This window comes from Pieris brassicae, chromosome 9 (assembly GCF_905147105.1).
Source record: "Pieris brassicae chromosome 9, ilPieBrab1.1, whole genome shotgun sequence".
NCBI classification, from domain to species: Eukaryota; Metazoa; Arthropoda; class Insecta; order Lepidoptera; family Pieridae; genus Pieris; species Pieris brassicae.
Window position 1 is genome coordinate 16794264 of NC_059673.1, and position 26266 is coordinate 16820529.

Consider the following 26266-nt stretch of genomic DNA (forward strand, 5'->3'; position numbering starts at 1 on the left):
CACTAAATCTTTAAAATGGAACCCAAGTCAGACTAATGAGATATTTTATGTTAATAAAACTATTGCAATAGATTTCTGCATATTTATTAATTACAACATTAAAAGTTATATAATATTAAATCTTATATTTATTTACAACACGTCATCTTAATCAGATTTCAGAATATTTCAAGTGTTCTCTCGCTTCATCACAGCGTTAGCACAGTTTCATAGAAAGCGAAAAATTATTTAATACATTGTATTACACAGATATAAATAAATAAAACCATGAAGCAAGGGGCAGACACACTATTGCCTCTTGTTTTATAGATCTACTAGCTTCGTCTGTGCCCTAAACAATATTTCCTCCGGGAACAAATATGAATCGATTTTAATAATCCGGGACCTTAAATCCTTTAGTTAACCTTTAGTTACAATATGAAACAGCAACAGCAAAAAATAAATTTCAATTATTGCTGGCTCTCATTCGCCCAGCACCTACTCTGTAACTTTCAACAGAGATACCAAATTCTGACTTCAATGCTGAGTTTTCGTACCTTGCGAATGCCACATCAGCGCTATGGATATTGAGACGTATTTCTATTGAGATTATAGTGTTCCGGCGCTGGTGCTTGGAACTTGGTACTCGGTGCGAAGTCAATCAACTGGGGATTACGTGGTGAGCATATTTACACATTTAATAATACCTCGTTATTTACTTTTATCAGTATTGTCATCTCTTGTTTCATCCTCTTTACTCTCTTTTTTGGAAACAATTCCCTTCTTCATATGTAGTGATTTATCCTTAAACCTGTCCAGTCGTACTAAAGACTTGCTCGGACTACCGATACCAACTCCTCTTATGTACATCTCAGAACGAATGAGACGTTGTGAGGTTAGAGTCGGACGGCGATCGTTGTAGTATTCTTCGATCTCTTGTAAGGTCAGTCCTTTTGTCTCAGGCAGGTAGAAATAAAGATATATGCAACCTGAAAAAATGTAATGCCAAATTGATAAGCAATCTATTTGATAAGTATTGATTATTACAAAGCAGTGTAAACATTTGTAGAACAGACTAGAACCGTTAGTTAGGTCTTAGATTTGTGTATCTGTTACGATATAATTTGTTTTTTGAATGAGTAAGTAGCTACCTATTACATCCCGTCGAATTTTTGATGTTTTCCTTCATAGTAAGAGCGATGAATGTGCACAGATAAATATCTATAGGTTTCTGAGTTACCGTTTCTTAAGTAATTCCCCTAACATTTTATAATATGGCCTTTAACAAAGTTAAAGTTTATGTCAAAATTGGCAGTTGAAATCTTTAATAAATACAAATAAAATTGGTACAAGTAGATTACACTTTACACAGAAGTGTTTAGTAATCTCGGCCTTGCTGCGTTAGACAAGCTTTGATAATTTTGTGTATTCTTACATACCCAATAATGAACAAACTCCAAAAGTAATAATGGTGTACGAATAGCCCAGCGCATCCCGTACGTAAGGATACGTCTTGTTTGCGCCAAATATCATGAAGTTCAGGATCGACATAGATATTCCGCCGAGAACGCCTCGCACCTGTACATCAAAGAATTAATACTGGCTAGAACCACACATTTTTGACGATATTTGCATTAACGCGTAATATGGAAACATTTATTTTCACATTTAGCTTTTATTGGTAAATTAGACAAAAAATATTAAACAATTTTTATTCCATCGACGTCTAATCAAACATGTAATAATAAAAAAAGACTATGCATAATATAAAATAGTGATCGATTTCATGTAGCAGTCTCCACGACAACAACTGAAAATCACTGGATACTTCTAGAAAAATGTAATAACTTTTTTTTAAATTTTTTATATGATTATAAAAAATTTGGCTTTCGGTTTGGATAAGATAATTTACCTAAAATTACCTGTAATGGGTAGAGTTCAAACATGACGAGAACTGGTAGCGTGTAATGTCCCAAAGACCCAAAGACAATGTATAAAATATACCCGATTTGTGGGAATACTGTTGGGTGTTTCTTGTATTGAATTGTAAGGCCTAGGGAGAGGCAAACAATGCCCACACCTAAACCTAAAAAATATACAAGCGTTACACGTTTTTCGTTTCGTAATCCAAATCAGGGATCTGTTTTAAATAATGTCTTTCTTTTATCTTTAACCACTTTCTTCAACTATTTTAACTTACAATCTTCAACAATATCTTCTAAACCTGTCCTTTGCTGAAATGGAAAGTATTCTTATTGTGCAATAGTAGTTTAATTATACAATTGTATGTGTTTTGTAGAAATTATTATGTCAAGTACTGTTTATATGTAAAATGGAAGGGATTAGCTGCTCACGACACAGGTAATCCTAGTGTACTTTTTTATTACGTAATAAAGATTTTTCTTTTCTGTTTTAGGTTTGGGTTTGAAGTCTTCACTTACATGAGAATAATACTTAAAATTGACATTACATTATCGTCGTTCTTAAAAAATCACAATCAAAAGGAGCCGTACATGCAATAAACTTAAAACTAACCAATGAAAAATGAATTTACAAGTAATTTTGTTTAACAATTATTTAGCTTCAAATTGAATGAATTAAAAGACGTAATATTATGTATATTTGTAGGTAATTTATTATACAGCTGTGCGCCTTCGTAGGTAAACATTTTTTTGCCGTAGTTCGTACATATTTTAGGTAAACATTTTTTTGCCGTAGTTCGTACATATTTTAGGTAATGTAAAATAACTGGTTTGACGCATACTTCTATGAGACATATGCTGCTTTTTTATTTCTTTATACTAAATAAGTCGATAAAGGAATCAGGGCCTAATCTTTATGTTTACTATAATATTAGGTCCTTACATATGAAATTGGCGTATTTCGTACTGGCCACTTTAATCACGATGCTCTCCTCTTTGGTAAGGAATTTCAAATTCAAATTTGTACAGCTATTTACTCATGTATTTGTGCTTCGATGACCGTTATTCATTTGTTTCTTTTCTTCTGTTTTTTTCTGTTTGTGTCACTCATTTTACAAAATGGAAAACTTAAAGTATAGCATTATTTACGAGTACGAGTTCCGCCGTGGCACTAGTGCTGCGGAAACGACTCGAAGGGTGAATGATGTGTATGGCGGTCATGTTGCAAAAGAAAACACAGTTCGTTTTTGGTTCCAACGTTTTCGTTCTGGAAATTTCGACTGGCAGAACAAGCCCCGTGAACGGCCTGAGACCCAAGTTGAGAATGAAGTATTGAAGGCTATTGTGGAAGCGGATCCATTGCAAACCACGTCCGAGTTAGCTGCAGTCTGCGGTGTAAGTGATAAAACTGTTTTAATTCACTTGAAGCAAATTGGGAAGATTAAAAAGCATGAAAGGTGGGTACCTCACGAATTGACTGAAGCAAACCAACAAACGCGCGTCGACTGCTGCGTTACATTACTGAACCGGCACAATAATGAAGGTATTTTAAATCGAATCATTACCTGTGATGAAAAATGGATTCTTTACGATAATCGGAAGCGCTCAGCGCAATGGCTGGATCCTGGCCAGCCAGCCAAATCCTGCCCCAAGCGAAAATTAACCCTAAAAAAGTTACTTGTAAGCGTTTGGTAGACTAGTGCCGGTATTGTTCATTGCAGTTTTCTCAAATCTGGCCAGACTATTACGGCTGATGTCTATTGTCAGCAATTGCAAACCATGATGGAAAAGCTAGCGGCTAAACAACCTAGGCTGGTCAATCGCTCCACGCCACTGCTACTTCACGACAACGATAGACCACACACTGCACAACAGACGGTTACCAAATTAGAATAGCTTCAATTGGAATGTTTAAGACATCTTCCGTACTCCCCGGACCTTGCTCCAACAGATTACCAATTTTTTTTTCGAAATTTGGACAACTTCTTGCAAGAGAAAAAAATTTACTCTGATGGGGCAGTCCAAATCGCCTTCACAGATTTTATTGATTCCCGTCCGACTGGTTTTTTAGTAAAGGGATCAATGAACTACCTATGAGATGGCAAAAGTGCGTAGAAAACAGTGGTTCATACTTTGATTAATGAAATATATTATATTTAAAAATATTCGACTTTTTGTTCCTCCCATACAAAACGCCAATTTCATATGTAAGGACCTAATTAATATAATTATCCATAATATCTATATTTACAATAACCGATACCTGAGAACAGATGATAACCACACTATGAAACCATAGAGTGTCAACGATCTAGGCCATTTTGCGGTTGTCAAGCTGCCCTTCTCGAGGCCGATTTGTCGAATTATAAAATTTTAAATGAAAGTAAAAATGTATACATAACTGTTTTATCTATTGTCTAGTAGATGATTATATCAAACTGGTTTATAAAAGTTACCTGATATAAGTGCGAGTGGTCTTCTTCCCGTTCTGAAGATAAGTGCAGACGCAGCGATTCCAGAGAAAATCCTGGTCACACCCAGCATTACGTTTCCCACATGGGGATCAATGGACGATTTTGAGTTCTATAAACGATTTTCGTACATACACTGTTTTTTACTGAATTTTGTAAAGGTGAACTTCGTCTGAACTCGAACGTTCTACAAAGTTACGTGGCTCAAGTGGAGCAAGTTTGTGACTGTTCTTACAATTGTGCTGATCACTATCCTGATGGGTTTCGTGTTTTCACTGACTGACATATATACTAAAATAATACCTGTAACAACTCAACCGCCCACATGATTAAAATCGTAACACCTGACAGTTGAGTAATAAGGATATATATCATCACAATCCAGAATGGTTTGCAGGACGATTTGCGGAATAACGCTGCAATCTGCTCGCCCAAAGTTAGCCTGAAATAACTATATACGTTATTCGTATAAATATATTAATACTACAAATATTTAATTAAAAATCTGTACAGCTTACAGGGTAAGCCAACCCTTAGATCGTGTTTTAGAACTACAGCCCTTTAAACTTTTCTAGTTCATTAAAGAACAATATTAAGGGTAGTAAGCATCAGATTTTAGAACAGTTCAACAAGCTCTGAATTTCCTTACCCTTTTAACCTATCTGAATTCATAATAATATTAGAGTTCTAAGACAAAAAAATCTTACTTTTTTATATTATTATCTATTTTAAAATCCATTAATTCTTCCATTTCTCCTTCAATATTATGTTTGTTGGATCGAAACCTTCTCAACGCTTTCTCTGCGTCATCCATCGTTGCCTTTTCAAGTAAAAAGTATGGCGTTTCGGGAAGAAAGAAGTTCAGGAAAAATATAAGTAATCCGTAAGAGCCTGAGATGTGGCATAAGGTTTTCCAATGAAATACAGCACCTAAGCCAGCCTGATAAAAATAGATGATGAGTACGAGCCCGCTTTACCATCTTTATTAGTATTTTGGAAACACAAAATATTCACTCCGCGGTTTAGGGCGTTTCAATTGACTACTGACAGACAAATATATATTTTAAAGTTAGGCACTTTAAAGCCTAATATATATTTATTTAAAAGAATATATTGAATTCGCTATTGGGATAACCAGCGCGATCGGAATAATGTTTACTTGACTATTACGACTCGTATTGTTGATATAAACCCGGGCGTAGGATGTCAAAAGTATGTTAGGATCTTCATGATATTTTGAGCTATGTATTGTACCTGAGTGGTGATCCCAATGGACATGGCAACATTCGGAAAGGAACCAATAACGCCACGCATATTGGGCAAAGATATTTCAGTCAGATAAACTCGGGGTACACTCATCACCATACCGACGCCTATACCAGTGATTATCCTACCTAAAAAATTCAATCATCTATTATAGATATCTAGAATATATTCATTGTATTAAGTCATGGCGCATTAGACCTAGCATATTCTAGTATAGGAGTTTAGGTACGCGTTGATAAGCTTTAAAATAAAGTCTCTAAACAGCAGATTAGCGATTTGCCCTTTTTCTATTGTCGTTGATCTAAGATTTTCGTGTTTCCTCACGATGTTTTACTTCACCGTACTTGCAAGTCCGATTACGTCAGTACAAGAATATTACTATATAGAGATATGATATATCTATGTATGCACTGGAGTATAGTTGATAATAATAAAAATAATGCTATGATATTAAGAATAACGAATTATCGGATTTCCTTCTTTTATTGGGTATATATTTTAATTAATATATTGTATATTTTCGACTGAACTATATTATATACTTTCTGCGTTATCTAAATTGATGAAAAGTCTTTTCAATATCGTTTTGATAAAATACCTATAATAATATCCTTGGCCTGTTTTGCAAAGCCCATATAAAACCAGCCTATACTGAGTGGTAGAGGGCTGAAAATCAACAATGGCCGGCGGCCTATTCTATCCATAAAATAGCCACACATGACACACCCGATGGGAGACACCAGTGTAAGAACACTTGCTGCAAGTGAATACAGTACAGTATTAGTTATTTTAACATTCCTTATAACTAATAACGATTTCACTTCTGGGAAGTAGCTCCAATAGCTTCATTACGAGCAAGTGGATAGCTGGATGACACATGTCGTCAGTTATAGTTTCTATATCTCCTAGCGATATTTTTCCCTATAATAATAAGTCGGCATAGTAGAAGCTGTAATCGTTGTTTCTAATGGGAAGTCTTCAGAGGATATAAATTCCTTATATATTAGGAATGTGTGATAAAGTGAGTTATACCGTTTATATATACCAATGTATAAATGTGCAACGGTTTCGCATGTTAGCTAGAGGGGTTCTATGGAAAGTGGAGGTATATAATACACATACATTTCAATTCTGTTTTAAAGTCTTTATGAATTCAACGCTTTTAGATAATATAGTAACATAGGTCGTAATTTTAATACTAACCAATCCAGGACTCGTCATTGATGCTTATCATAATATTGGACTCTAGCGTCTTTAGCTGTGGTATTGCCACCGCTGGGAAACTGAATGCCAGACCAATCATAACAACAGATAAGTTCACCCACACTCCATAGCCGAATTGGATTAAGGAAGTCTTCGTAAAGAACCCAGGATCGGGGTAGGTACATGGTTGGAAAGACATTATGCCATAGTTATTATATCCTTAAAATTATATCATTTTATATAAATATACGATAGTTAGTACAAATTATAATTCATATGTAATGTTTGTGCAATTGACAGCATCAATTTATCAAAATTGTTTTCCAAAGAGTAGAATCACTCAGTCGTAATCTGTTCCTATTTTGATGTTAAAAAGATTTTCTCTATGTTCGTTTTGGCCTCGTACGTTTGGATACAGATATTTGGTAAGCAAAAGCATAACATATACTTATATAACACTATATAATTAATTATTTTGATTACTGCTATTGTTTCGTTAAAACAGATTTTTACGGTATTTTCCAATCTTCAAGATTTCATCATTTATCGGCCATCTTGGATTTCTTTCTACAATACGATAGTCTATGGTGAATATAAATTATAGCAGTTTATCGCAGTAATTACAAAACATACTGTTTCGGCTCAGTTTGCTTGGGAACGATTGGTACCCGAAGCATTAAAACAAGACTTCCAGTAGATTTGGACCAGTGTTTTCACTCTCTACATAGCAATATAGCAATTTAAAAACTGCAACCGATAAAGCGTGGTCTAAAGATTAACTAAGAAGATATAAGTAATGGAAGTATTGTTTGCAGTACGTTGTAATGTTGTTTCCATGTTAGTACTGATTTGTAAATTTACATTGTTTTTTGTAAATTATAATACGCAATTCTTTGAGCTGAGTTTTCTCCATATAACCACTGGAAAGCACATACATATATATAAAATAAAATAGCCTTTATTCCAGTACACATAGTTACACTAAGTTCATGTCAGATATGTTTTTCCTAGTACTCGACCTCCGACGGAGTGAAGGTCTCCTCCAAATTCTTCTACTTTCCTTGCGACAATTTTCCAATTTTTTTTCTGGAACCACTGAAAAGCACATACATATATTGAATCTAAATATATCGAATTTTAATATTTTTTGAAGTCGTTTAAAAACTTCGGTTAAAGCACTTACTGGCATTAAACAAAAATATCCGTAAAATCAAAATAATATCAGTGAAATGGATTTAAAATCAAAATTAAACTTTTTTTACTATACGCGGGTATATAAATGGATATGTATGTTTGTTGTTCGCGAACTCTGCCCTGAAGATTGGTTGCTTTCCTTCCATCCTCGATCTGACGTTCTCGTCGAAGGATGACAGGATTTGCAGCAAGGTACCTCTGGATATGGCTTCAAACTCCACACCGTTATCATGTTGTATTACTTTCTTATCTATAAAATAAAATTGGTAAACCACACTACAGAAGAGAATTAGAGAGACTGCTGAAAATGTACTGGATGTCCCAGCAGGATTTAGATAAGTAATGGGGTGCTTGGATGTATAGTCAAAGTTTCTTTTCTGTACTTATGTAGTTTTGAAAAAATCTTACGATTGTGTGGCTGGGAATGAACTATGGCATGCATAAGTATCAACGAATCTGCACGGGTTGATTTCCTAACGAGAAAGTTTTGAGACAGGGTGTTTGACCTGTTCATGAAAAATCGTACGAAAGATATATGTGCAATTTCTCCTATACGCTGATGAACAAATAGCTGAGCAGAACAGCAAGAAGCTGCTTTACATAAAAGGCACAGGTAAAAGGTAGTGGTTAAAATGGAGGTGAAAGCTACTCAATAACTTTACTAAAACTTTATCTTTATGTAATTAAATTTTCGTTACCTACTTATAATTTCGACATTTTTAGTAAATAATTACCTTGTATATCAAAGATTTTAGAAAATGCAGCATAAGCGGCACTCCATATCAAACACCATACAATGAGAAAAACGAACGTTCGATCCATTGAACTCTGCAATCTATACAACAACATCGTTTTTTACATTGATTACATTTTACGTTATATTGCTTAAATAGCCTTTTGTTTATAGAGTAGAACAAAATGTAGATATCGCCGCAATTCAGTCAACATTACAAGGCTCCAAAGCAATCTTAAGAATCAAAGAATCTTAAGCGTGGATCAACACTAAGGTCCTGATTTCTATGTAATTACGTAAATAGTTCGCAATCAAAAATCAAACCACCTACATGCTTGTCCATATTATTACCATAGTAAATACCTCTTTAGAACACAAGAACTGCACTAAAAAGACCGTAAGAAGTGTTATCAGACTTCATATTTTAAATATTTTTATTTGTCAACTAAATAAGTCTTAAATTACTTAAAGGGCCAGGTCGCCATGGCATCTCGATGAGTAATGTCTATTTATATATTTTTTTAAAATAAAATAGGGGGCAAACTGGCAGGAGGCTCACCTGATGTTAAGTGATACCGCTGCCCATGGACACGCTCAATGTCAGAGGGCTCGTGAGTGCGTTGCCAGCCTTTTAAGAATTTGTACACTCTTTTTCTTGAAGGACCCTAAGTCGAATTGGTTCGGAAATACTTCAGCACCACCACTATGTGGAACCTGCTGCCCGGCGAAAATTGCCTTGAAAAACGCTCAGTCGTGGAACGGCGGACGTCGAGGTGATACGGGTGGAATTTTGTATTCTGCCTCGACGTCCGATGATGAAACTCAGCTGCAGGTATTAATCCGAACAACTCCTCTAAACACTTTCCATGGTAAATTCGGTAGAAGATCTCTACGCAACGCCAAAGGATCGAGCCGCTCGGAGAGGCTAGAGACTATAGAGAAGTGACGTTTTATAGAAAAAAACTCTTGGGAATAGAAGATTATTTAATTATTAAGAAGAAATATTGCCCTTCCCGTCAATAAGAGGTCCCCCACAAGATTATGATCACGTCAGGTAATGACATAGCACGGTAAAGCCAATTTAGATTAGATTATAAGACCTTCTTCGAGGAAGTCGAGGTCCCTTACTTTGTTATTCTCTCACTCGAGCGAGCTTCCGTCATGTCCTTCAACAGATTGACCACCCTACAACGGCTCAAGCCAGTCTCACAGGACTTGAAAGGAAAAAGCCAATTTCCGGCAGAGCCAGGCCAACAGCGAGATTCCATTAAAGCCTTGCCCTAGATTTTTCTAATTACCTTGCAATTATTTATATCAAACGATCCAAGGGCATATTGATTAGTTGTGTAAGTACAGCTCATAATTTTATCTCCTCCTTGTATGTAGATTTTAGAAATGTCCTTATTATGTCAACGGGAGTGGACCATTGTTGAAGTAGACATGGAGAGAAATTGGCTATACCAAAAATTTATCTGGAATTGTATCGAGTGTGGCAATCCAGGTTTATAATAATTTACTAAAAATATTAAAAGATCTTCCCACTAAAGTTTCGACTTTATGTACTACTTTTGAAAAAAAAAATATTTTAATGATTATTTGCATTTAACATAATATTAAGTTGATAACATCATAATATATAATTTGATGATATAGTGATAGAATAATATAGGAATATACTATACTGATATTACCAATTTTTTTTAAAACAAACTTGCACGCCATTATGTGTGGCAGAATATGCGAACTTTAGATAACCATAACATTCTTGCAAATAAATTATTATTATTACATCGATAGTGTACCTTTTTTTAATTCGAGAATAAAAGTAGGCTTCAAAATTTAATATTTTATTCCATTCAACAATCGCAATTAATTTACAAATACTAAATTAAAAATTACAAATGCTGTACATTAATAATCTATATACACGGCTGCCAAAATAAATGCGTACGGCATTTTACATTTTTACAAATTTATTACCATTATAATTAAGCAAACAATTATTTAAGACATATTTTACAATCTTCAAAGATATTGTAAATTAGTAATAAAACCTAAAATATCTAAAACCAAGCAATGGAAAAAAATAATATTTTGTTCGCAATTAAAAGTTTGTACTTTTTACGAGTTAAACAAAATAAAGATACCTTGCATGAAAATACTTGCACGTAACGAATTTACTTACAATAAAAATATACATTAACCTTTATTTATAACGGAAATAAGGATTCACATTTATAAATGCTTTTCATACTTAACATTGCGCAATATTTCTCCATACTACAACAACTTACGTACCGAGACATAGGGGGAGATTCTGAAACTTAGCGCGAACCATGACTCGTGTATGTCAAAATCTAATACGTTATTGACGTTTGGGAGCCAGACTTCGCGCTAGTCTCGTTTCTGAATCTTCAAATATAAGCGCTTCGGACTGTCAGTTAATAGTCATTGGAAAAAAAAACAGTAATAAACAGTAATCTTTTTTTTAAATCATTACTTGGTGCTTACAACGAGCAATTTATACAATAATGGTTGTTTACAAATTTTATAAGAGAAAATATTAATACTGACCAAAGGTTTGTAAAATGCAAAAACACATTTAAAACTACATTAATAATAAAATATTTACAAACTGCAATATCTACAATCTCATTTCCTAATGCAACTAACCTATTAACATAATACGCAAATAAATCTCTTCAGAAAACGAAAACAAAAAAAAATGTGTTAAAAGTTTACAAGTAATTTTCCCAATTGAAACTCTAAAAATATCTCTATGGAGTTCACTATTGCTAGATATTCGAACCGGATATCTTAAAACTAGTTATTAATAAGTAGTAAATTTCTAGCGAAAACAAATGACAACTGCGCTGTCAATAGTCGAGATCGCTAACACTATAGCTTCAACACTTCTACCAACAAAGGTCTGTGTAAAATAATCCAAGAGATTAAGTCTTTTAAAAGAAGTTATTTTTTGGAATGTCAGTCGGGTTGGGAATTTCGTTGCATTGTCTCATATTTCATTTTCTATATTGGTCGGTGTTTGTTTTTTCCAATTGGTTTTAACAATATTATATTTTATTATTATTATTTCACCATGCCTCCTGCTGATAGAGGACAAATCTTTGTTTTTAATTTATTTTATTATTATTTAATACCCAAGATGTCACGTGGGACATGGTGCAGCTCCTTACAAACATTGTGTAAAACAAAAAACTAGGCGGTTAAAAAGAGTGGCGGAGAGTTTATTGCCAGTTCTTCTCCGCTCTAGGCCCTTGATTTGAGATCTAGCAGTAAATTAAACATTAGAAGCTTTTTAATATATATTTCTTTGACGTTCATAAGTGTAAATTGTCTTACCTATATGAATAAATGATTTTGAATTTGGAATAATACAATATTTTAATTGCTAAAATTTTAGTTTTGTTCAGTATATATAGCTGTTACTCCAAGGTAGTAAGAGCCCACTGAAATCAGTGTTGCTTGTGACAACTTATAGTTGAGTTGAGCCCCATTTTTAATTAAAGTGATTGTGTTTGTATTTATTTATATATATATATATGTATCAAATCAAATAAACGTTTTTTTGCCTAAAGTATTTTTATTGTTTTCGTTTTCAAAAGCAAATTAATACGCATTAAAAAATATCGACAACTCTACTACCGATTTTATGAAAAATTTCGTTTCGTTATTAATAAGTTTATTATCCTGGACGTATTTTGTATAAGGCACAATCGTAGGAATTAACTATACTGTATACCATATGCATCTCTTTTTAACACAGAGTAAACCTAATTAGACAACAATACAAGCTTTTAATAGTTAAAACTGTGTAATATTAATTGATATAAATAGTTCATCAAGTAAAGGTGACCGATTCCGAATGAAATTGTACTTCTTTCCGTGTGATACATAAACTACACCTACGATGAAAATACAATTATTAAAATAAACCCATTACTTTTTTTAGTGGCCAGTATTAATAGGCACTGCGCGGAGATTAAATACTTTTTTGTCAGGCCTAAAAAAAATTACGCAAAAATTATTTTATCTATATTTGACGTATTTTCCGACGTCGTTTTCCTAATCGGCACTAGGCACTATGGTATATATGTCTGTCTAAAATAAGATAGGTAATATAATGTTATCACAGTTTAGTAGAAATCGCATGCATAATTTCAGAATAAATAATTTAAATTATTAAAAGTATTTAATTTTATAAAACATGTATTAATAAGGCACATAATTATATTATATTAACATATGAAAAAATCTGTTTTATATATTGTAATTTGACCAAATGTTTATCAAATTACAACATTTATGCAAAATTCATGTTCAGAAATCCATGGGCATGGAGCAGATACTTTTCTGTGACTATGTTCAATATTTTGTAAATATCTTAATAATCCATATGCTAGAATGTCAATCAAAATTTAATTTCAAATTCAATCAAATCTTATTTCGAGAGATCTTAAACCGTTTTTTTTTGGCATATTTGACAGCACTCAAAACGCGATTCAGACTTACGATACGAATAAGAATATGAAGCATTATATTTTGGTAAATATGAATGGTACGACAATCACAATTTAACCATTACTCAGTACTATTTACCCACAAGAAATAGTTCCAAATCTGACCACTAGATGGCGCTGAAATCATTCAAACATTTAATGTTAACTCACTCGTGGTCTTAATAATTCTGTACATTGCTGTCCAACTACGCAATTTCGGTCTGTGTGTTCTTCCCGGATAAGCTCTTAATTCTTCCAGAGAAATAATCCTCGATTTCCTGCAGTGTTTTGCCTTTTGTCTCTGGTAAAAATACATAGAAGAAAGCGGTGCCTGAAAATAAATATATTTACTTAATAGCGACTACAAATAAATAGTTATGACTATCATAACTATTTGTGTATCAATATATGTAACTCCAACAATACCTTTTTCTCTTATCACAAACATTATAACGTTCTTACAAACTGTTTAGATATAAAATAATATTTTAAGTAGGTACGTACCGGCAAGTGATAAAGCTCCATACAGGCCAAAAGTCCCATAGTCATTAAGCGAGTGCTTAAGTAAGGGGAATGTTTTGACCACAGTGAATATTGACATGTGAGCCACACACGTCGTCAAACCACCGACTATGCCACGAACCTGCGGCGGAAAGAGGATTCTATAACGAACGAAGTCTTTACGAATTTCTCAGGATTATTGATAAATAAATAAATCAGCGGCGCTACAAGCTTTTTAGGTCTCGGCCTCAGATTTCTGTATCTTTCATGGTCATTTGTCAATCTAATAGGCAAGAAGGTGATCAGCCTCCTGTGCCTGACACACGCTGTCGACTTTTTGGGACTAAGGGAAGCCGGTTTCCTCATTATGCCTTGCTGTCCCGTACGAGGGAATGTTAAATGCCCACATAGATAGAAAGTCCATTGGTGGACAGCCGGGGATCGAACCTAAGACCACATATGAGATCGCACACTGAAGCCACAAACACACAAACACTGCTCTACTAAGACTATAGGAGTCAAACTATGTTAAAAATGATATATGGGAGTATATGGGCAAATATTACAAACAAAAAACAATTAACAAGAAAATTCTAGGTTAAAACAAGAATTTGAAAAAAAACTCGTGATTATAAATTACCTGCGTAGGATAGACCTCGCCAATCATAATCCAGGGTACGATGAGGAATCCCAGGGTACAGAATATCATGAAAAGGTATATACTGGCCACTGGGATCCATGAATATTGTGGTGGCAGATTATTGTCCTTCCAGTACTGCACGTAATACAGGTACACTGATAGTACCACCATTGCAGTACCGCACCCGAGAGCTGAAACAAATCATTAATCAAAATTTATTGTTAGTTAAATTTCCTGTATTTTATTATATTTCTTTCATTAAGAAATTTAACTCAGATTCAAAACCATTGCGTTTTAGATTTTTTACAAGAAACACATGTTTGCTATAGATTTCTAATTCTGTTTTGTTATAGACAAGTAGATCAGGCTTCTGTGCCAATCATACGTCAACTGTTTAGGTCTAAGGCATGCCGATTTTGCTCACCTCCGTACGATGAAGGCAAATATCGTCAAGATATTAATATGACCTAATTGTCTATAGACAATTCCGTGATGTGTTATTTTCTATAGAAACACAAATAAAATTGATTTCTAGAAGACTAGAGTTTAAGAAGATATGATTCCAGATTATTCAAGTTCCAATAACCGTGGCTCAAGCGTGTTATTTAGCATAAATTTGAGTCATTTCTTGAGAACATATGTTTTTAAATATAGTAAGTTTTAAATATACTTGAGTGTAGTCTAAATTATGCTTAAACATATATATCTTATTATAAACATATATAACTTTTACTCTAGCGTCGTTTTTATCTACAATCACTCAAGCGGTATGGAGATTAATTAGATTAGATTTTTGGCAATTTCTCTCATAGACATCGTACTGATATAAAAACAAGTTCTTGTAAGAATATTTTTCTAAATAATCGTTGTCGAAAATGTAACATTTCTGTTCCTAGAATTTTGAGATCTTGGAAAAAAGCGAACCAGCTGCCCACTGAAGTATTTCCTAACCAATTCGACTTAGGGTCCTTCAAGAAAAGAGCGTACCAATTCTCGAAAGGCCGGCAGCGCACTTGCGAGCCTTCTGGCAATGTGAGTGTCCATGGGCGGCGGTATCGCTTAATATCAGGTGAGCCTCTTGCCCGTTTGCCTCCTATTACATAAAAAAAACATACAAGCGCTCTAATTTGAGCGTCTACGCTCCACTAAACAGAAGAGCTCAGATTCAGCTAGATATTTTTTTAGATCGCCTATAACTTCCTTAGCTTCGTATGTCTTATAATTTAACGAATTTCTGTAATATTTATCTTTGTAAACTTATTAATTATGTTTGTGCACCTATTGGAAATAATATGTGTATGTTGTTTGTTTTTTCTTGTGTGTGGCTTTAAATAAATAAAATGTTTACTTACAGGATACAAATGTAAGAGGTCGCCTTCCGCATCGTCTACACAAAATACATCCTACGACGGTGAAGATTACTCGAAGCACTCCCATCGATATCGTTAAGGAATACTTGTCTAACGTCGCACCGGATGCCTAAAACAAAAGATCTTAAAAACACCTGCATTTATTTTGGCAAAAGTTGCGACGACAACATTCAGAACAATATTGTAGAAAATTACAATTGTTAGGGAATTTGTACGAACGCTTCTACGACTCTTGGAAACAAGTTTACACGTAGTTTATTTTATTGTTTGTTGATGCTAAAATTAGTCTTTAAGTTGTGCATGTGCAAGTATATTGGAATAAATTATTATTATTATTACTCCATAATTTATAATTCACCTAAACTTGTCTTATATTATCTATTGTACGAATCCATTTCACAGTTATTGAGTTCGTTTGAAAGACTTAATTTTATAATATGAAAGAATGACACAAATCTCAAATGGAGTCTAACGTTAAACTGATTTCAAATACCTGTCAACTAAAATAAAATGCGTGGATAATTTTGGACAGTTCCCTAAGTTGCAATACTTTGAAACTCGATATGTTTTAGTTTTCAATATAATGGTGATCATACTTACGAAATTAAGAAGTTTTCCAAATTTCAATTGGTTTCTTGTTATGTTAGTTGTGTTATTTCTTTTAAATCTTATTCGTAAAACAAATCAATAACTCTACTATATATAACAAAACATATATATTTTTGTTATAAATATTGTATTTGTGATGTATCTTGTCATAATTCCTTTTCGATTAATAAATCAATAAATTACTAAACAGAATAATACGTTATATTTATTTACCTCAAACACTTCGACGGCATAGAAGGTGATGGTATTAACACCACACCACTGGTAGATGAAAAAGTACAACGCCAATATTCCAAACGGCTTCAGAGTCGATGGCGCGAGTAACGCCTTTACTATTTCTCGAGTTGACTTCAACCTGTAACGAAGTAAGTAACATATATATATGACAGAATTTAATGTATGTAGACATGAATTCAACAAGATTTCTAGTATGATAATAGACCTGGCCCATGTCCTGGTTTCACCACGCGGTATTATTTTAATGGATGAAAAGCGAAATAATAATTATTTCACTCGCAATCGAACTCTCCACGTTACATGCTATATTCTACGATTAACCATCGAGGCATATTTTATAGGACAAATACGAATTCATGCTATCACACTAAACAAATATATAAATAATTTATATTCCTTTTTATTGTACCTAAAGACGTCACAGTTATAAAACCTTCAAGATAGAACAAAACGTTTACCGTATACAAATAAACATCATTAATAAATCACGATGCTACCAGTATTGATTTTGGTTGTACGTTTATCGTAAACAATATTATATTTTTATATTAGTTGAGTACAAAGCCTATTTATGTGTGTGTGCTAGACATCGCACGAAAGATGATTCTTCCATGGCAATTGAGCTGTTTATCAACTATTATAAAATCTTTTATAAATTTATTACGAATGTCTATGTTTAAAAGATGTGTAACACTATTTAACACATACAAAAAATGCCATATTTTTTTACAGCCTCCATAATTAAGTGCAATAATAATAATCAATGGCGCTACAACCTGTTTAGGTCTGGGCTTCAGATTTATGCATCTGTTTCATAATCGTTTGTAAATTGAATAAGAATAAGGCAAGTCGGTTTTCTCACGATGTTTTCCTTCACCGTTCGAGCGAATGTTAAATGCGCACATAGAAAGAAAATCCATTGGTGCACAGCCGGGGATCGAATCTACGACCTCAGGGATGAGTGTCGCACGCTGAAGCCACTAGACCAACACTGGTCCCATTGCAATAATTTCTTTAATAATTAGTTAATAAATGAACACTCAAACCTGAATCGCATACTAAAGTATATTAGAACAGATTCTAGGTTACAACAATAAACATACAGTTATATTTTTAACTGGGACATATCTTGTACTTAATCCATTTTAACAATCTTAGAAAATATAAAAATGAGAACACGATGTAATTAGTGTCGTTAAATATTTAACTGTTGTGAAATATTGTTAAAGTAATCTATATTTGTTATCTGTACTTTGAAAACAGAGATAGCTTAGTGGTAAGGCGCGCGATGTTTAACCCTAAGGTCACGCATTCGAACTGAATTATCTGCAAAATTCTCAATTATTTATTGATCATATTCATACGGTGTAGAAAAACATAGTAAGGAAACCAACACTTGGACTGGGTGAACGTGTATCAAATAAAAAAAAATATTTATTGTAAAACTATATGTACAATAGAATTCAGATAGAGGCCTCCCTAGTAAGTCAGAGACCTGTGACAGTGAAGCTTCGCTCTTCTTTAAATTTACAAAGTTTCATTAAGGGTAACCAACACAATTGGTTTTAAAAACGAGGGTACTGTAAAAATAATAAATATATGAGTATATTGTGATGACTATGTAATTGTGTGAGTTTGTGGAAGACGAAACAAATGTGTATAGAGCAATCCTGGGACATCGATCCCAATTTTAATAATGAGTTGTATACCGCGCGATTCCCATGTTCCATCAGTGCTACGGATATAACTACATTGAACTTGAATACAATATCGTTGTCGCTATTGGAAGTTACAAAGTATGTGCACAGCCTCAAATCACTCACACACCTGAACAATGTAAAATATTTTTTCTCATTATTCACTATCTGTGATCTATTGATATTCTTTATGAAATATTTGTGTTATCTGTGCTATGTTTCGTGAATGAATAAACTCAATACTTACGGTTCAACGTGATTTTTCTCTTTAAACGAAATCATTTTCTGTATTTCATCATTTAGGTTGCATGTGGACCCTCGAAGCTTCGAAAGGGACTTTTCAGCCTTTTCCGTCTTATCTTGAGTTAGCAGGTAATTCGGTGTCTCCGGAAGAACAAACATACCCAGGAGTGATATTATAGGTACGATAGCACTCACGCCAGCTAAGATGTTCCATGATGTTGCACTGCCTATGATGTACTGGAAATTTTAAAATTAATTTATTAGATAACTTTGAGATACAGCATGGAGCAGACAGTTTTCAGCTTCTATTAGGCAACACCTTTTATTATTTATCCGAAAATCTATTCCTAATCCAGTATACATATGTATGTTAACTAAACCATACAAAAATAATGAGATTATCAATAAAATACGATACAAAAGAATTAAGTCATTTGTATCGTTTTTGCATTTAGCCCTTTACTAAAATCTTCCGATCTATGGATTCTGAGACTGTCAATCTAGATGTAATCAAAACTTATAAATATACTAGCCGAATTGTATTTCAATTTTGCAGAGGCTTCACCGCGTTTTTTGCCATCACTCTCAGGTTGTAAAAACTAAGACACGGAATATGATAGGTCATGAGCAAAAATTGACTTATCCTTGTCTGATCTATGACAACAGAATTGTAATCTATTTAGCTACACAGGGGCTCCGTAGTATCGATACTAGTGGTATATCAATTGTATCACAATAATTTTTCTGTGATCTACTGATCACCGTGATCCTATGCCCTAGCCTACAAAGCGCAATACTAAGGTGCATGCAAACGCCTTCCTATAATAAAATACCTGGTACAGGTATTAATCTATTGATCAGCATCTCGTGAAATGTTATAGTAACTAGATTTTGTTAATCAAAATGATCTATTAAAAAAAGAAATAGCAGTTGTTATGGTTTGGAAGATGATTAGTCAATAGCTTATACCAAATAACCATCAAGAAAATATATTTTTAAATACCTGTATAGACTATTAACAAATAATTATTTAACACTTGCAGACAAAGATAATTATGATAGTGAACTCTGCAAATATTTGAATTGTTTTCCTGACTTTGTTGACAATTTACTTTGTACTTTCTTTAAGCCAATATTGTGGTTTTTTACGTTACTTTTACAACGTTTTTAGGTACCACTTAAGTTATATACTTGTAATCATTATTCGTGAATTCGGTCTGCTGCTCGTTGCTGCCGTTCCGGCTTGCTTAATAATATTTTTAAGTGGAGAAATACATTATGAGCCGCCGCGGGACGGCTCAGGGCGGAGGGTAATGTGGGACTCCCAATCTGTGCATACCTATCATAACCCCACTCCTCCACCAACAATCGCTTTACACAGAACGTGGTAAGAGCTGAGTCTTGTACGTGCCTCATGGGCATGCATGATTTATGACGACCCTTGATACACAAACGGTATCTAAAACCGCACCGTCTGGGGTTTGCTTAAGCTGGAGAAGGTCGGCTCCATTAGCAAAACTATGCTTAAGAATCCGGTAAAACTACATATTTTACAGCAGTAATATCGTAATGGATGTTGTCTGGGTATGTCCTGTCGTACACACCTGGACCTAATCCAGAAGGTACTAGACAAGTTAAAAGTGCCCATAAGCGTGGCGCCTGCATGGTGAATGTCATAAAAGTAGCTGAAGAGAGAGAGGTATGTCAGTACTGTAGTAAGTGGACATTCATGGTCTCTGTCTACCTATAAATATGTATCGCACTACGTCTTATACGCTCAACGCAGGGAGAGACGACGTAACTAATGACTACCTAACAAGCTTCGAATACGAAGAGACAAACTGCCCGTTTGATTAGGCAAATGAACATAATCCTTACCCTTCATGTTTATCAAACGCGTCGCGTCGTTTCGACTCGCGTTTCACAATCTCCACTTTGCACTTGACAAAACAAATTAACAAGTTCATAGCTCCCTGGTCCAATTAGAATCCTTTAGATCAACAAGTGTCATAAACAAACATTGACATTGTATACCATTATTATTAAATTACTACCACGACGTCACGTGAATACATGTATAACATTGCTTATCAAACGAATAAATAAATACCTTGACAACAATTAGATTAGCGCAATTAAATATTTATAAGTAATAATTTTGTAAACACGAAATCATATATTCAAAAACTACAAATTAAAATTATGTTAAGCTCTCTGAACATATTGATTAATGCAAAAATTTAATATAGACATATATTTGTACCTAGTTAACGGAGGCGGCGGCTTGAGCAAATTGTCAAAACTGATTTAAATAGATATATTTCTAAAAAAATAAATGGCGCTACAACTTTTTTAGTTCTGGGCCTCAGATTTCTGTATCTGTTTCATGATCATTTGTTAATCTAATAGGCAAGCAGGTGATCAGCTTTCTGTGCCTGACGCACTTTTTGGTTCTAAGGCACGCTGGTTTCCTCACGATTCTACCGTTGCAGCAAATGTTAAGATATATTTCTACTCTAACATATATTTCAAACACATGTTACTTTTGCCTTTTGCTTATGCAAAAGAGACCTACGAGCGAAAAGGGTACCATATTTAATAATTTAATTAACTAAGTTCTATTTAAAGGTAAGACTAAGGTAAAAGGTCTGCTTTTAAGATGTTTTGTTTAAACTAATTGATATACAAATTTGATACTTCATTGATATAATTCGATACAGCAGGTCTTCCTTGTCGAAACTTTGACATTCAAAACATTCGTTAATAATGTAAAGATCGCTATTAAATGCATTTTGGATGTCAAATCTATCCAATGGAATTATTTTACAAAAACTACATGATGATTTTAAAACTTCACGAACGTATGTACATACATACTAGTGCACACAGTTTAATAACTTAATTAACTAAGTTCTATTTAAAGGTAAGACTAAGGTAACCTTTTCTGCTTTACAAGCCTTGTATTCTTGTTCTCTAGGGCAACTGATTAGATGTTAATGGCCGTGATTACATTGAACTAAAATAGATTAACCAGAGAAAAACAGATAACCAAAATAGTCGCATAATCTTTGTCGTTAATCAAATTTGTCACTTTGTTGGCAAAGCGATTATGTTTTCACGATATTTTCGCGAGAAATTGATTTATCACAAGTGTTTGCATTTCGTGAATTTCAAATATAGGTACATCATAATTTAATTATGAAGTCGTTGTAAATATCATTTATTCGTGATATTTGCACGCATCTTTGCGATTGTTGTTCACGTTATTGCCGTACAATAAAATATATATCTGGCTAATATTGCTTCAAAAATGTATTGAGATTGATTTACCAAATTCATACTGAGTCCGTTGTCCCTCTAGGGACAGAATATAGAGTATAATGTAGTTGGAGGTAAGAACTATACGTTTGGTTTATACTTACAAGTAAAAGTTAATAAAAAAATCGCCACGTAAATAATGAATTCCCTATTAACAAAAAACTGTTTTAAACCTTACATATATTCAAAAAAAAATCTAAAATTTCTTTATTAAGTAAATAGTTATTTTTTATTTTTTATCAATTATAATTGTAGATATTTTCCCGACTATGTAGTCGTCGGAGGTATTAAATAGCTTACGTATTGTATTGCTAACCCGGATCATTAAACACTACTATCTATTTCTATTAACAACTTTTTGTATGACTTTTACAGCAAATCCCAGAAAGATGCCTCTTAACCTAATGTTGAACTCTATTTGCCTTAAAATCATCTCTGTAACCTCTATGCCCATAGCTTGTTCATGTTAAGTATATAGTTGTAAATCTACATTTTAGTACATGCCTTTTAAGTTCGAGAACCTTTGTTAGGGATAAACGCTCTTTCCTATATGTTAATACGTCTACTTAACAAAGTTCTTAAAAAACAAAACAGTGTAGGTACTTAAATAGGTATCAATAAAATAATATACTTTAAAAACCCAATATCTGGCGAAGGTTGATATTAAATCATAAAAACAAGTGAGGTAGATAAGAATTAAACAGAAAGATCGCACCATCGTCTTTAAATATACTAATTTTAAGATACCGTTATGTTTATTGCCAATTGAAAACTGTTAAATGCTTAAAGTCAAATCCAACGATACCTGGTTTCAAGCAATGTTTAAAAAAATAAATTCCATAACGGAAAATTTTCTGAATTACGAAATGCGTAGAATGGCCGTAATGATGACGTAACTCTCATAAATCATTATCAATTTTCGCGTTTGAAAATAACCACATCATCAATCAGTCCTTACGTAAATCTGTGAAATTTTCGATTTAAAAACAAACTAGATTATCGCGAGAAAATACTTCCGCATAGAACTTTTTCTCTTGTAACTTGTAAGAAATATATTAAAAATCAATCAACTAGCACTTCCTTGGATAGTCAAACCAAACGTTTTTGCTTGGAACTAACACTTGGTTTACTACTACTTTCAGGTTACATTTGCTAGGTACATTATAGAACGTTGTTTGTTTCAGAAAATCAAAGAAAAAGTCAAAGATTAATTAACATGAATCATGGCATCCCGTAATGAAATATTTTATTACGTTTTGTTTCTGGATAAGGTTGCATAAATTTATATTACGTCCTATGAAACATATGTATTTCGTACTGGCCACTTTAGCCTCAAATACTTCCTCTTTGGTTAAGAAATTCAAATTCAAATTTGTACAGCTATTTACTCATGTATTTGTGCTTCGATGACCGTCATTCATTTGTTTTTTTTCTGTTTGCGTCACTCATTTTACAAAATGGAAAACTTAAGGTATCGCATTATTTACGAGTACGAGTTCCGCCGTGGCACTAGTGCTGCGGAAACGACTCGAAGGGTGAATGATGTGTATGGCGGTCATGTTGCAAAAGAAAACAGAGTTCGTTTTTGGTTCCAACGTTTTCGTTCTGGAAATTTCGACCTGCAGAACAAGCCCCGTGGACGGCCTGAGACCCAAGTTGATAATGAAGTATTGAAGGCTATTGTGGAAGCTGATCCATCGCAAACCACGTCCGAGTTAGCTGCAGGCTGCGGTGTTAGTAATAAAACTGTTTTAATTCACTTGAAGCAAATTGGGAAGATTTAAAAGCTTGAAAGGTGGGTACCTCACGAATTGACTGAAGCAAACCGGCAAACGCGCGTCGACTGCTGCGTTACATTACTGAACCGGCACAATAATGAAGGTATTTTAAACCGAATCATTACCAGTGATGAAAAATGGATTCTTTACGTTAACTGGAAAAGTTACTTGTAAGAGTTTGGTGGACTAGTGCCGGTATTGTTCATTGCAGTTTTCTCAAATCTGGCCAGACTATTACGGCTGATGTCTATTGTCAGCAATTGCAAACCATGATGGAAAAGCTAGCGGCTAAACAACCTAGGCTGGTCAATCGCTCCACGCCACTGCTACTTCACGACAACGCTAGACAACACACTGCACAACAGACGGCTACCAAATTAGAAGAGCTTCAATTGGAATGTCTAAGACATCCTCCGTACTCTCCGGACCTTGCTCCAACAGATTACCATTTTTTTCGAAATTTGGACAACTTCTTGCAAGGGAAAAAATTTAACTCTTATGGGGCAGTCCGAATCGCCTTCACAGATTTTATTGATTCCCGTCCGACTGTTTTTTTTAGTAAAGGGATCAATGAACTACCTATGAGATGGCAAAAGTGCATAGAAAACAGTGGTTCATACTTTGATTAATTAAATATATTATATTTAAAAATATTCGACTTTTTGTTCCTCCCAAACAAAACGCCAATCTCATATGTAAGGACCTAATATTTCATTTACAGTCAATATATGAATTAGTTGTAAACTTTTTTTATAAACTTTATATGTTGACTAGTAGTCGTATTGGTATAGCCTCCACAAAAAATTGTACTATTTCATATAATTCATGTAAAAGCCGTTTCAAAAATTTAATTTTTTGATATCATTTTAGTCCCGAATAAAATACTTAGTTTTGTGTGTAGGGATTCAAAAATCAAACTAGCCGAAATATTTATAACGCCTATAGGAAAATCGATTTCTGTATTTTAACATCTTACATCTAGCGCACTTTCTGAGCACATATAATTTAACGGTACACAGCCGGGATTCGATTTCATAGACAACCCTAAAGTCGTTCAAAGGCTAGCCTAGCCATTGGATCACCTTCTCGTTATTATTATTATTATTAAATATTTGAAATCGCCTAAAACGTAAAACACCTTACTATAACAGTATTTAGGATACTATTTTAGCAAACACTGACTTTTGATTGAATAAAAAATAGTCTAAAATGACACGAAAAAGTAACTAATAGCGATTATTCATCCATGTAACATTTCAGTGCAAATGTGAGAGATAACTATTACGCGTCATGGAAACCCTAATAAAAATAATTGAGCAAATTACTGAAACAATAAAAATAACGTGAAACTCATTGTTATGACAAATGATCATTAAACTGTACATTATATTATCTATTTTACGTTGTGTAGAGAGGAAAGTTTTGTTGTTTTGGTATGTCAAACACAAAAACTCTTTCACCATTCTGAATAAGATACATTCATTTGCAATATCAAAAAAGGAATTTATAGTACGACGCTAGTTGAGGCTGTTAAATTATCGCGTGTTTAAGTCCTGTACCAGATACTATATCAAAGTATACATTTTGATGTAGATACATCGATTGATCTGTTATACTTATTCACTTATCGGCCAATAGATCAATGTTATTCCCAGAGACAAATACAATTAGATTATACACAATACAATAATAGATTCTAATTCTTATAATGTCTATAAAATAACAAACGACGCGACTAAAATACAGTCAAGGCTCTTATTAGGAAAAATGTTTTCTTCTTCAGAGGCCCTTTTATCTTTATCCGCTTTCATAAAAACAGTAACGATACAAAACCAATGTTAAAAGTGAAAATATTCTTATTGAACAACAAAATTTTAATTGTAAAATGTTAGTGTTATGTAGAAATTGGTATGTCAAGTATCGCTATCATATCAATAGAGAATATCCATCCACGACACAGGGAATCCTATTGTGTGAGCTCACAGTACACTTTCTTTTTACTAAATGTCCTCTTTTATTAAGTATAGTAAAGACTTTTCTTTCTATCCTGTTCTTTGGAAAAAGGTGAGTGTACACCCACCTAATCGTCTTATATAGAATTATCCAGTAATCTCACCTGTATCAAAACACCAGTAGAAACGCCGACAGACGCCATGGCTCCCAACATTCCTCTCAAATGAGGCTGAGATACCTCGCAAGTGTACACCCTGGCTGGGGCGCCGACCATACCAGACCCGAGGCCCACCAACAAGCGACCTGTAAGGAAAATTTTAACACTAAGTCTTTAGCCATTTCGAATAATATTGTCCCGTATTTACACGAGTAAATAATTTCAACCAAAACATATTTAACAGGTTTACACACACATTTTTGACTATATTGACATAATTTGATAGGATTATAGGGTTGGAAGAAATCGCTTGTTAGCGATAAGGCCGCCTGTTGCCTAACAACTTATGTAACCTACTTACTTTTTGTTTGCATAATTATGTATATTACGGTAACAAAGTATAAATAAATAATATGACAACGCGATGTTACAGCAGTTTCTTCTCAAAAGATTGGCACTCATGTGTAAATGATGC

The 26266-nt window shown here is 33.7% G+C and overlaps 2 protein-coding genes across 4 annotated transcripts in view; both read right to left on the minus strand.

Annotated features, from left to right (window-relative positions):
- Positions 1 to 151: 151 nt before the first annotated feature.
- LOC123714698 (facilitated trehalose transporter Tret1-like) lies at positions 152 to 9306 on the minus strand. Its single transcript, XM_045669081.1, has 11 exons — positions 8770 to 9306; positions 8025 to 8285; positions 6842 to 7936; positions 6237 to 6395; positions 5627 to 5766; positions 5080 to 5312; positions 4676 to 4823; positions 4358 to 4484; positions 1902 to 2065; positions 1419 to 1557; positions 152 to 968 (listed from the first exon to the last, which is right to left on the minus strand). The coding sequence occupies exons 3-11, from the start codon at positions 7038 to 7040 to the stop codon at positions 691 to 693; spliced, it is 1587 nt and encodes a 528-aa protein (XP_045525037.1). The 5' UTR covers positions 7041 to 7936; positions 8025 to 8285; positions 8770 to 9306; the 3' UTR covers positions 152 to 690.
- Positions 9307 to 12077: 2771 nt separating this feature from the next.
- Positions 12078 to 26266, minus strand: part of LOC123714108 (facilitated trehalose transporter Tret1-like) — a 30504-nt gene continuing 16315 nt past the window's right edge. For all 3 annotated transcript variants that reach the window (XM_045668243.1, XM_045668241.1, XM_045668242.1), the window contains 7 exons: positions 25798 to 25937; positions 18590 to 18822; positions 16622 to 16763; positions 15782 to 15908; positions 14430 to 14620; positions 13793 to 13931; positions 12078 to 13619 (listed from right to left, as the gene is read on the minus strand). In XM_045668243.1, coding sequence (XP_045524199.1) covers positions 13495 to 13619; positions 13793 to 13931; positions 14430 to 14620; positions 15782 to 15908; positions 16622 to 16763; positions 18590 to 18822; positions 25798 to 25937 — 1097 coding nt within the window. In that variant the 3' untranslated portion in view covers positions 12078 to 13494. The remainder of the gene's footprint in view (positions 13620 to 13792; positions 13932 to 14429; positions 14621 to 15781; positions 15909 to 16621; positions 16764 to 18589; positions 18823 to 25797; positions 25938 to 26266) is intronic.

Excerpts from the sequence above, each read along its gene's own strand:
- LOC123714698 (XM_045669081.1), bottom strand. The coding sequence starts at position 7,040 with ATGTCTTTCCAACCATGTACCTACCCCGATCCTGGGTTCTTTACGAAG. Across the intron at positions 6,396-6,841 it reads CAATGACGAGTCCTGGATTG|CAAGTGTTCTTACACTGGTG; the intron begins GTTAGTATTAAA and ends ATTCACTTGCAG. Across the intron at positions 1,558-1,901 it reads TTGAACTCTACCCATTACAG|GTGCGAGGCGTTCTCGGCGG; the intron begins GTAATTTTAGGT and ends TTTGATGTACAG.